This window comes from Motacilla alba, chromosome 6, assembly GCF_015832195.1.
Source record: "Motacilla alba alba isolate MOTALB_02 chromosome 6, Motacilla_alba_V1.0_pri, whole genome shotgun sequence".
In the NCBI taxonomy this organism is placed as follows: Eukaryota; Metazoa; Chordata; class Aves; order Passeriformes; family Motacillidae; genus Motacilla; species Motacilla alba.
In genome coordinates this window covers 15,188,126-15,201,025 of record NC_052021.1, presented here as the reverse complement: position 1 = coordinate 15,201,025, position 12,900 = coordinate 15,188,126, and the positions used below count along the sequence as shown (strand labels likewise).

Below are 12,900 nucleotides of genomic sequence, written 5' to 3'. Positions count from 1 at the left end.
CACCCAAATGTCTCAGCCATGTTTAAGGCTTTCTGAGTTGCCAGTATCCAAAGGCCCAAAATATTCCTCTGTCTCTGTGCCAGTAACTAATAATAAGCTTTCGCTGATATTTTGATGTTGCTCTTCCACGGAAGTGCGCAGCAGCCTGGGATGATAACAATATTGTGTGATAGTTGGATATAGTGCTGCTAATGCTCAGCAGCCAACTTGAATCAGGACCATATTTTAAAAAATGCCTGCAGCAGTAGAGCATGAGATTGGACACAGCTTTCCAGATCATTCAGTTGCAGTTAATTTTGTTGACTTCTTAAAAGAGGTTCAAGGGTAGCTCAGTACTGATGTTGTGGGTTCTTTTTTGTTTATTTGTTTGGGTTTGTTGTTTTGTTTTTATCCAGTTTGGTTTCATTTTATTACTTCTGCCACTTGTGATAAGAGTAAGGTGTGAAACACTGGCCATTTGTGTAAAATCAGTCATATTAGTAATGTCTGAACAAAACACCGAATTAACAAGTGAAGATTTATTTATGAGTTACTTAATGAGTTACATTGCTTGAATTCGTAATTGCAACTCACACTTCATGTAGTCCTAAGTTAAAAGCCAAACTCATACAATATATTGCTGCTTGTCAATAGTTCTGGATGTAAATGTGATGTACATCGAAGCTCTGTGTAGTTACTGTTCTGTGGTTTTGCCTCCTAGATGGATGGTGTATTTTTGTCCAAACAACTTTTAGATTTGTATGAACATCTTATATGTAGTTTGAGGTTTAAAAAGTATATATCTTGTTCATATATATGTACTCTTTGTGTGTCTGTATGTGTATACTCACATAGATGCTGACTGTATAGTCAATTACATGTGTGCAGGTGAAGGAGTTATCACCTGCTTCTTGAAGAACTGATCCGGATATTCTTTTGCAATAGGTTAGTTGGGTTAAACAAGAGCATTGTTTTTGGATATACCAGTACTCCAGTGAAGGAGAAGGGACTGGGGAGAGGCTGGGGACTACAAAAGTGTGTTCTGTGTCTGTGGTAGAGATGTGTTCCCAAATAACCTATGTATTGTGGAATCTCAAATTTCAGGAAGTAGTACTGCTTCCTCACTATGTTTTATCTCTAGTTGGTTGGAAGTAATCACTGAAATTTTAATAACTGCAGATTTCCAGTGTGACTGAACAGCAAACATAAGGCCTGTAAGGTTCAAATCTACTGTTCAAAGTCCTCAACTTGGTGAGAATATAACAGTTTAATATCTCAGTTTTTCACTCTGGAGACTCGTAAATTTAGCATTCTCCAGAGTCATAAATGTTTGGTTTATTTTATGCTTTTACAGAGGCTTATGTGGCTTTAACAGAGTAGACGAGATTAAAAATAATTTTTTTAATTTTTACTGAGGATCAACCTGAAGCCGAGTAGTTGCTGCACCTCATGTAGTGCCACAAGCAGTGCAGTAGTATAACAGTGTGGAAACTTTGCAGCTCCTCAAGAAGGGAAGGGTGATTTGCATTGCACCAAATGTAGCCAGTGTTGGGTTAGTCAGATTTAACATGATAACAATTTACACAGTCAAGTCTTCCTCTTTAACAGTAGGACCTTCCAGATTGGTTCAGAAAGCTTGTATTAGAAAATGCTGATCGCAGTGGGGATCCCAAAATCAGTTATGTTGGAAAAGACCTCTGAGATGGAATCCAACCTCTTAAATATCTGCTTGTTGACTATTAAAAATTTCTGAAGTGCAAGTGGAGTGTATGGATTTTTCTTTTTTTTTCCCAATGGCATGTTAATACATATTTTTAAGCACAGAAGGTCTAGTATCTTAAGGCTTAGGTAATTTTAACACCTAGAAAAAACAAAAAATGTAGAAATACATATTAATTGAAGACACAGAGCTAGAGATTAGTATATGTTATCTTGTGTGTTTAGATTATTTGCAAAAATAGATAAACAGTTTATAACACTTAACTTGATTTCTTCAGGGAAATCCTTGTTAAATCTACTCAAAGTTTTATGTGTTTAAAATGTTGTCAAGTTCTGCTGTCCTACATTTAGTTGTGAGAAATAACTATACTGAATTTAAAAGCGTTTGCCCATAAGTTTCAGTGGAATATTTCTGAACATATATTTACTAATCTAATGATAGCTACCTTGGCTTTTCAAACTTGATTCCAAATGGTGCCCTACATACAGCCTCTGGAATACTTGAATGAGGATGATAATAAAATATTGTAGGTGAAGGAAGGCTTGGGAATGAGCAGGACTTACATGTGATGTAAAGAGCTGCCTGGATTAAATGGCACCGAAAGTTCTGGTTCCTGCTGCTGCTGACATGTGAGGAGTTTGTACACATGTTATTGGCTTCATTGAGCTTCTGCACAAAGTTGCTCTTGTGCTGCTTTGAGCACATTGACCTGCAGGTTCTGTAGCCCACAGCTCATTGAATGTTTGGTAGCTTCTATTTTGCTTTTCCATTGAGTGTGGTAACTTCTTCATAGGCAGTGACCTCAGCATGTCAGCTGTATTTCAGATTTTTGTTTTGTAAGTACAGCTGCTGTTTTCTGGCATACTGACCATTAAAGTGCTGGCTCTTGTCTTATACAGAAGTTATTCATGATATGTTTTGGTTTGTTTTTTTTTTTCCTGAAGTGTAGTTATAAATCTGTTGATGTGTAGGATTTCACAGCATGTGAGAATCAGGTAAACATTTAAGTACAGGAACATATAGCTTGGGACAAATCTGCATTCAACTTGAAAAGGTCTGACTTCATTCATTGTCCTACGTACTACTTACGCAACACTCAGGTTTTACTACAGAGAGAATGTTCTGTCTTATGACTTCAACTGCAGTCCCCTTTATCCTTATGTCTTCTGAGCTGTCATCTGTCTCTCCCTCTTCTAGTTTTCTAGCTAGGTGTAACTTATGGTTATGCTATTTCGAACACTGTGCTATTTGTCACACTGACAAAAGTATTTAGCCAGTCTTACAGGTTTTTACTAAGCAGATGTTAACTATTCCAGTTAGGAGCGAGCTGGATTTCTGGCTCCATCTTCCACAAGCTGCATCAAGTACATGTTTCAAGCAGCATGTTCCACATTTTATTTACAGTGAAATGGGTTGTAAAGGATTTTCCTTAAAGCTACAAAAACTAGGATACTTAAAGCATGGTTTGCTGTGTCTCAGTATCAAGGTTATTGATCACATTTTCCACAGTGCAACGTGTGTCACTGTTCCACCGATTGCAGTCCTTCAAAGACAGGCTGCTCCAGCATGGCTCCTTCACAGGGTCACAAGTCCTACCAGGAAACCTGCTCCAGCACGGGCTCCTCTCTCCATGGGTCTGCCGGTCCCTGCCAGGTGGCTGGTCCAGCACGGGCATCTTATGGTCCCAGCTTCCTCTCAGGCATCCACCTTTCCCAGCGTGGATCTCTTGCATGGGCTGCAGGGGGATCTCTGCATCCCTGTGGGCCTCCATGGGCCGCAGGGGGACATCCTGCTTCACCATGATCTTCGCCTTGGGCTGCAGGGGAACTCTTGCCCCTCCTTCTCCAGTGACCATGGTGTCCGCAGAGCTGTTCCTCTCACATGTTCTCACTCTCTCTTCTCTGGCCTCATTACATCTGCACAGTAACTTTTTCCCCCCTTCTTCTAAAATCTGTTATCACCGAGGTGTAACGATCATTTCTGATTAGCCCCGCCATGGCCAGTGGCATGCCCATCTTGGAGCTGCCAGGGATTGGCTCTGCTGTAAATGGTGGAAGCTTCTGGTAGCTTCTCACAGAAGCCACCCCTCTAGGTCCCTGGCTACCAAAACCTGGCCACACAAACCCTTTATAGGTGGTGATAGTGAAGCTACCTTTGGTAGCTGGAGCATGGGTGTGCCTTGCTGGTTGGAGACAGTAGCTATTAGTTTGGCAAGGAATGTGATGGGTTTGGATGTAGTTTTGGAGAACAGCTGCATTCACCCCTGCTTGACACTAGGCCACATATCTAATCCTTTGGTATTACTGCATTATCACCCAAGTATATGCTATTCAGGAACATGTAACACATGGTTTCTGAATTAATCTAAAAAAAGTGGTTAAAGCTCAAGAGTACTGTTGACAGTAATTTTTATATCTTTTTTTCAATGTGAAAGAAGTCATGGTAATGAATGTCAAATTGCTTAAAAAGTTCATCCAACGTACCAATAGACAGCTGCAATGTTTAAAATGGCTGACAATGCAGAATCCGTAGTCTCTTTGTTTCAGTTTAGTAGAACAGACTTAAATTGTTAATTATTTGTTGGTACCAAACAACTGAGTGAGTTCAGTGAAATTCTTATTACTCTGCTGTGATGCTTCCCCTTTCTAAAATTTGGTATTACAACTTAAATGTCATCCTTTAAAACTCCAGAACATGGCATGCAGCTTAAATTCTTTATCTGAGTAAGTGACAGTTTAACAGAATAATGTGTTTATTATTGCAGTCTGTGTATTGATCAGAGATCACTGTAGGGTGGCACTTCACTCAAATTTGATTCTGTGTATATGCCAGGTCACGTGTGTTTACAGTGCTGGGCAAATTGTGTATTCTTTTGTTTTTCTCTCTAATAAAAAAGTGTCTTTACATGTACTAGAAACAATAAATGAGTGCAAGGCTAACGTGAAATAATTTATTCTCTTACAGTGAAAATGTCCTGTTTGGAATGGGAAATCCTCTGCTTGATATCTGTGCAGTTGTGGACAAGGACTTCCTTGACAAGTAAGGCTTGATATATTTTTTAATGTCACTTTTGTTTCCAGAATTATGCCTATAAATAAATGGTGGGCTACCTGCCTGTATAATGCTGTGTTTAGGCTGATCTCTGGGATTCTGGCCTTGTGCTGGAAGTAGCCAGTATTTGTCATTTGATTGTTCCTGCTCTATGAAACTGTGGTGGTGGTATCTATGAAAACCTTCAGTGATTTTATATTTTTTTATCAATTTATTCTAGTGTCCTCATGCTGTCTTTGTTAGTCTTTAATTGGAAGGCGTCATCAATTTCAGTAAGATTCAGGTAGCTCTTGTATGAATCTTCCTGTGCTACTTTTGATTTACTGTACTCTTCTTCAGTGATGTCTGTGGGGTAAATAGGCCATTTCTGTAGCACACCAAGAAAAGTTGTGCAAATACACCTTTAAAAAAATTCCAGTTTATCAGTCAGGAACAGGACTGCTTCTTATCAGGTTGTCTATTATCTTGCTTAAGCCTACTTGTTATGCTACCATCCATATAACCATATTGCTGGATTGCTTAATTGGCATTTAGCTTACTCGTTCTTGAATCAGCTTAGAGATCTGTCTTTTCCAGAGGTGTAAAATACAGTTGCTCTTTTAAATCTTTCTGGTTGAGCTCCATTTTTTATTGCTGTTACCACTTTTTTCTCTGCTTTGTAAATTGATTTGATCTTTCAGAGTGCTTGCATTTTTTTCTTTAATTTTTCAAGTGTTAGTAATTTTTTTCTCTAATAGTTCATTATTTTGTTAGTGGGAATATTGCATCAAAACTAAATTTCACATCACCAAATAAGGAACAGGTGCAGAGTTTTTATTTTTGAATGTGCATTGACAGCCGCAAATATTTTGTTCTTCAGCTTTTAATAGCAATAATTTGTCATCAATATTTCATCACTCATATTTTATCATAAGGTTTGTTTAAGTAAAAACCTCTATGTTGTAAGCTGGAAACAAAAGACAAGAATGTAATGGATTGTGTCAAATTCAAACATCTGGAACTTTAGAAATCAGGTCTATGTCTTGAATATTAAAAAAAGTGAATTAATCTGGTGTAATTCTCTGCCTCATGTTTCCATTGAAATAACTTGAAAGCCAGTCTCTAAAAATAAGTAATGCCCTTCTCCCAGCCCAACAATACTCCCCAGCTAATCATTATAAATTGCTGACATAAAAGAGATGATGGGATCTCTACTGCAGCACTGAAATCCTTCAGGAGTGCATTGTGCTTTTCACTGGATGTGATGTGCTGTGCAGAATTTAATTTAATTTAAAAATTAGAAGTCTTATGTACTCAAATTTGAGTCCTGTCAGACAAATTAAATTATCTCCTGAAGCAGCATATGCTCTGTGAGCATTTCTTTACTGCTAGAATGCGTTTGTGGGGTATTGCATTATTGAAAGCCATAAGCAGTCTTCCCCCAGCAGTTTCACAGGAGCCTGCTGATAATGTGGTAGCTCTGGTAATAACCTCAAGACTGGGGAGCTTGTTTACCTTCTTCTGCCCCTGATTTGATATCCCTCTCCCTGTTTGTCAGGGTATGCAGAGAGCTCCATTTAACAAACCAACGAGAGTGTTTCTTCTCCAGGTCCAACTACCTTTTGCAACACTTCCTGAAGTGGGGATCAGATCCCATGCTTCATCAGCTTGTGAAGGGAGATGAAATAGAAAAGGGAGCTGAAGAACAACTGCTAGAATAAAGTTATGTATTCAAATGCTGCAGGGAGGTGCAAGAGCATAGACATTTCAGGACTGTGAAGCATTTGAAAGAGAAATTGTTGATCATTGTAGTTTCTCTTTTTTCTTGTCAAGCAAGACATGCACCCATCTCTAGCCATGTAGTGTCAGCTTTTGGTATCTTGGCAACCTTGAGTCTGTTTCTCACCTCTTCTACTGTGTGGGAATGTTTAGTGGGGTTGTCAGGCCAGCAGGGCTCTGACTTGAGAAGGTAGCTTAGGAAAAGTTTAGGTAAACACACATAAGAATTTTATACATTTAACTTTTACAGTGTTTCTGTTACTTTATCCACCTCTTGTACAGACAGGTTTTAGAATAAATACCTTTGTTCAGAATAAAGGACTTGATGTTGCAAGTTTAATTAATAGATATAGTCAATGAAACGAGTATTAAAATGAGTCCTGTAAACAGCTTATTTTTGTAACTTCTGTTAAAAATGTGCAAAATGAAGCAGCATAAGGAAGTATAGAAAGTGTTCTTTTTAAGAATATTTAATTGGCCTACAATCCATGTTAGAAATAAACCTAAAAATAAGCATATAAAGCTTGCAGATTGTAAACAGTTTGCTGCCATGTAATACTGGTTTGAGGAACTGAGCAGTGTTGGAGAGCTGGGTGGGTATTTTTGGCTTGGGTTAGCACAACCCTGATACTTTGCTTTCAAAGTGGATTTTGGTTTAATTTCATCTCCAAAGTCTTTTGCTGTCTCAACAGGTTTTGGAGGGCTTTAAGCCTTTCCTAGGAGAGGCAGTTTTAATGTGTATCACAACAGAAGTTCACCATGCCCATCTGAGCTTTTCAGACCGTATCAGCAGTCTGGCATTACCTGAGCCAGAGAAGCTTTAGCCTCTGTTGTGATTTCTGGGTCCCATTTCTTGCCTCTCTTCAGGGAGACAATCTGGAAAAGTGTTAGCAGTGTTGATGGCACTATTGAAAACTGGTGATACCACAAACCACTTTAGTTTCTGTTTACAGAGCTGGAAAGAAGTCTTAAAATAAATATAGTCCACCATATGTCTTTGGGTATTTTTAGTATCTGCATGAAAGAAATATCAGAAATGTGGTTTTGTTTTGGTTTTTTGGTCTCCTTTTAGTTTGCCTCAACTCCATTACCTAAGAGTATTTTTGTTTAATTTATCAAGATATGGATACTTACTCAAAGAGCAGCTTCTTAGGGGTGAGAGGGGAAGGAATAGAAGAAGAATTAATGCATTGTGGGTGAATTGCTAACTATAGCTATGCTAATCTGTGAAAATAACTTTGCTAACAGGTATTCATTAAAGCTTTTGGTGTACTCACTTCTATCTATGACATTTAACAGGAATGATTCTTCTACCTTCTAACTCCAAAAGGCATTTAAAAATAACTTTAATCTACACTACATACATTAAACTCTGCTAAAATGGGCAAAGAAATTCTGATTAACGTGCCAACGACATTTTGAGACGAAACTCAGTATTGTTGACTCCTGTAAATACTCCAGTGTCCTGCTCTTAGAAGTTAGGAGATGGCATGTGTTTCATTGCTCTCCCTAGAGCACTCTGTTTTGCAAATATTCAGTTTTTGACACTGAATTTAGCTTACCTAGTTGTAGTTAATTTTTAGGTTGTAGAGATCTGGGCGTCACTTGTCACCTCAGGTGCACTTCAGTGGTTGAGAAATGTGTGTTCATGGTATGGATAAATCTTCTCTTGCTCGGTCTATGGATGCATGAGCTGAGGAGGAGAAGAGAATTGATGTTGACAAATTGACATTGACAGGACTATTGTGCCAGTCCTGAAACTTCTCCATATGTGAAACCTTGTATCTTCCCTGACTGATCAGAGGGAAGGCAAGGAAGATATCTCTGGTTGCCAGCACCTGTATAAGCATGGAAATATCCTTCAGCCCATGCTCTTAAAAAGGAGTGGAGATACATGGGAAAATTAGGATATATGTTTTATTTATCACAGCAAGTTTCAAGAATCATATTGCTGTATTTCACTTTTAATTTCTGGGCTCTTGACCAGAGCCATGATCTCATAAGTTGAGGTATGTTTACTACTTGGGCTGCCAAATTCCATTATAGTTAAAACCTGCAGACTGACTATTTTGTCACCATCATGGTCCAGGATTACAAGTTTCTGTGTGATTACTTGTTGGTTGTCCAAGCAGACAAGTATTTTTCTCTGTAAGTATTTTTTCCCCCTTAAAATTAGGGTCTGTGGCAATCTTTGCACAAGTTCATTTAGGATGCTCAGTATTGGAATTTTTATAACTTTCATGCCCTCTACCATCTGTTCCTTAGTTCTCTTCCCTGCCTTTTCTGGTGTAAATACAAACTATCTTTAAGTCAAGAAATGGGTTTATATTCTTTTTCCTCTTCACTGGAAAGAACAGGTTTGAAGAAACAGGCAAGGAAGAATGAATGGGGTCTTTGGAGTGGTGGTAACAATTACTATATGAAAAGAGAATATCTCAGTGAAGGAAGAAGTGCTGTCATTATGATCCATGATTTCGCAAGTATGGCTGTCACTGAAAGGATCTCCTGCAGTGTGCCACCAACTTGACTGCAGCACTGCAAGTGGTTGGGTCGTTCCTGGAGATCCCAAGATGCGGGAGCATCCTTTACCTTTCCTCGCTGCAAAGTACTGGCTGAAGGTGATGGGTTAGTTGAGCACAAACTTTTGTGCTAGAACAGCATTAACATCTAGTAAATTGAACATTCTTGTGTGAAGCTATTTTAGTGTTTGCTGTGATGAAAGTGGAGAAGATGTACATATTTGATCCTTTTTCCGGTCTTGTGGAAATTTGGATTATAAATTAAGAAAAAGTTTGCAAAGCAGCTTCAGTTGACAATGATGAAAAACTTGTGCTTACTTGTGTAAAATTTAGGTTGGTCTGTATGAGCTGTGGTTTGTGTTATTCTGAACATTTCCAGTTTGTTACCTTTGCTCCTGTCTAACAGAAGCCTTTGTAGCTTCTCATTGCAAAAAAACCTCAAAAGACCATTCATGCAGTTAACTCTCATGGAGTGGCCAAGGGTCTAAATAGCTTTTAGACAACCAGAGGTGATTCTCCATTCACCAAACTCAGCTTCAATGCAAAACAAGCTCTTCTCCAAAAGCTCATGCTGGAGTGAGCTTGAAAAATGAGAAGGACAAATGGCGATTCTGTACTTGGAAGTTGCAGTATCCAGGAATGCACTGCTTGCAAACATGGGCTTTGCTGCTAGATTTAAGTGGGGACCCCCTACCCCCTTCAGACTTGCAGCCTTTTCACTTTCATGAATGTGTTAGATTCTGTGCTTCACCAGCCCTTGGGAGAGGTTAATGGGTTTTTGTATTGCTTTCAGTTGGGAATTGTGTTACCTGTTGTCCTGGTTTTGGCTGAGACAGGGTTAATTCTCCTTCTAGTGGGTGTTGCAGTGCTGCGTGTTTTGGATTTAGTATGTACTGTCTGTACAGTGATGAAGGTATGTGAAGAACATGGGAAAAACTTTAAAATCTCCCTGAAAATTTCGCCCTGTTATTTTTCCTCCCCCTGCAACAGATAATTTGGTGTATGATGATCCATTGTTTCAGTAATTCTTCAGGAAGATTAATCCTGGAAGTATTTGTTGCATTGGGTCATCTGGCAGAGAAGCCAAATAGCTGAGTGCTATATTATTACCTTGTGGTTTTAGTTGTATCTGTAGAAGTCCATTTAATTAGTCACAAGGTCTGAACATAGAACATTGTTGAAACTGTTGAGCCCAATTGCGTCATCTGACTGCTGATAAATGATAAAAACTCCAGTGTTTGCTTGCAAAAACTTAGAATGATAGCTGTTTTAAGAAGGTCCTCTTCATACTAATATGTCTATAAATTTGGTAGTATTCCTGACAACTTACAGTCCTAATACTTTCTCCTAGTGCATTTAGTTAAATATGTAGTTTAAATGTGTGAAAGATTTTAGTTTTGCTGCATTTAGAAAAGGCTGTTTGAAAAATTTTCTATGGAGTGACAGTGTTGCATGGAGAGCTGATGTTTTCAGGGTATATAGGGCTTGAGCAGTGTTTATAGAGGAGCTTGTAATTATGTATTTACCTGTAAAATAGAATGTAAAATGTTCACGAATGGGAAATATTCCACTCTTTTCTTTATTGTGTGTTTCACTTTCTTAAATACTTGTTTAGTAATAAACTGTAAATCATGAATTATTCTTTTAATTTTCCCATTCATCAGAAGACTTACAGATTCAATGCATATCAGTAGAACATGTCTTTTTAATGGACTAATTTTATTGTTTAGAATACCTGAAGCATATGATAGATACACACACACACACAGAGCTTATCCATGTTTTCCCTTTGCTTACAAGTGAAAATTTGTTTGACATAATTTTGTGACTTGCGTTACAAGACAAATAATGAAACAATGGGCTCCATTTGCCTCTTTAATGCAAACAAGGAGCTTTAAGTGGGAGAGATCTATGAATTAAGTAAGTGTCTCTGGTTTTAATTAGGCAATAATATTAAATGAAAAGACCCTTGCTGAAGATATCTTTGATGGAAAAAACTGGGTCTTGTCAGTAGAGAACCGTATTCCATCTTAAACTCAATGGTAAAACTTTCTCTTTGAAAGTGTTACTTGCTTTTTCTACTGAGAAACCTTGCATATTAGAGTTTCCACGTTGCACGATTACAAGATTGATTTTTATTTAGGATACAGTAAACAAACATTGTGATTCATGTTCTGGATATGGTTTCAGGCATTCTTTTTAATTACAGATTTCTAAGATGTGATTTTAATATTGTTTTCCATTCCCATCCTGCTTGTCCAACCCAAAATTTTCAGTAGCATAGTACAGATTAGAGGGGGTTTTCCGCTACAGTAATAAAGTGAAACTGGTTGATCACTTGTGACTTGAAGAAAAAAAAAAGCCCAGTCAAAAATTAGCAATTATTTTACATGGTCTCACGTTTTTTACTCTAGATGAAATTGATCTGTCATCTTTTAGAAAAGATGGCTTTTTAGTGATAACTTTTTGGTTGGAATACCTTCATCTTTCTAAAAACTTCAGTTTCAAAAAAAAAAAAGATATTTAAGTAAATTATAATGCTCATTACTACTTGATTAGTTTTTCTTCTTTCAGGTCAGGCAATATGCAATCTCAACAGTTTTTCTTCCCACGTTACATTAATCAAGAAGAGAAAGACTTGTCCTTCCTTTTGAAATTAAATACTAACATTTCTGTTAGCATTTCTTTTTAGTAACTTGCTATTACATCAGGCTACTCCTGAACAAAGTGCAGGTGCCACACCAGTGTTACAGGTAACTGTAACCTAAGGTATGAGGTGCTTATGCCACTGAAGATCCCTGATCCTGTGCCTCTGTTCTTTGCCACAGAACCCTGCCCAGGCCTGCTCTGTGTTTTGCTTCTTCTTGTCCTGTTCCTTTTTGGAGGAAAAAAAGGAACTGTTGGCCTTGTGGTCACTGCTGTAGCCACAGGGAAAGGGTGGAGGCAGCCCATCTTCCCTTTAATTACTGGTGTTCTTGTTTTCCCTTAGCCAAGAGCTGGAGTAGGGTAAACTAGCTGTTTGAGTGTTGTTTTATGTTATTTTTGTCAGGGCAGAATCATCAATATACCAAGTTACTGGAGATCTGGTTGTATTGTAGACTTCAGGACGTTACAAAGCTTGCAGTTCCCTTATAAGTTCAGATTAAATGCAGAGCTGGGGAGAGATTATTTTCATTTTACAAACCCTTAATTCCTCTCTTCAGTGTGTTAGCATACAAATTATTTTCATTTTTTAGTTTTACTTGAAACTTGTGGGTTTGTGGCGCATGAATACTAAGCGGCACTGGCTATACAGTTTTTGGTGATTATTTTAGCAGATTGTTCCTGTAATTTTTTTTTCTTTTTATTTCTTCCCTTGTTTTGTGACAGCAAAAAGTTTCAATGTATTAAGTGATTTATTTTCAATGTAAGAATTTGAGGTGTACGGGACAAAGCATGAAGGACAGCAAATGACTATCTAACATGACAAGCTGTAATATGTGAACAGGAGCATGAAGCCACAGAAATACAAACATTACCAGGAACACTTTCTCAGTTCTTGTATTATTGAAGCTATTTATTTCTTCAGTCTTGAGGCTGGGTTTTATTCTTTTTAAATAACAGAAACTTCCCACTGGTAGGAAGGTAGGCAATACAGATTACTGTAGCATTAGGCTGTCACTGTAGTCTGGAAGTGTACAGTCAACTTGCTCCATTAGAAATGAAACTATACCCAATTCACTTCCAGACCACTCCAAGGAAAGGCTGCATGCAGTCTCACCTGTTAAGCCTGGTGTCCTATGTGGCTTCAGGCTAGCATATTTATCTGGTCTGTGTCAACACGAGAACTACAGTTACAAATGTAAATCTTCTGATTTCTGCCATTCGTATCTC

At 38.1% G+C, this 12,900-nt stretch overlaps 1 protein-coding gene across 2 annotated transcripts in view; it reads left to right on the top strand.

Moving 5' to 3' along the window:
• ADK (adenosine kinase) overlaps positions 1-12,900 on the top strand; it is a 271,173-nt gene that overhangs the window by 10,498 nt on the left and 247,775 nt on the right. For both annotated transcript variants that reach the window (XM_038141147.1, XM_038141148.1), the window contains exon 2: positions 4,664-4,738. In XM_038141147.1, coding sequence (XP_037997075.1) covers positions 4,664-4,738 — 75 coding nt within the window. The remainder of the gene's footprint in view (positions 1-4,663; positions 4,739-12,900) is intronic.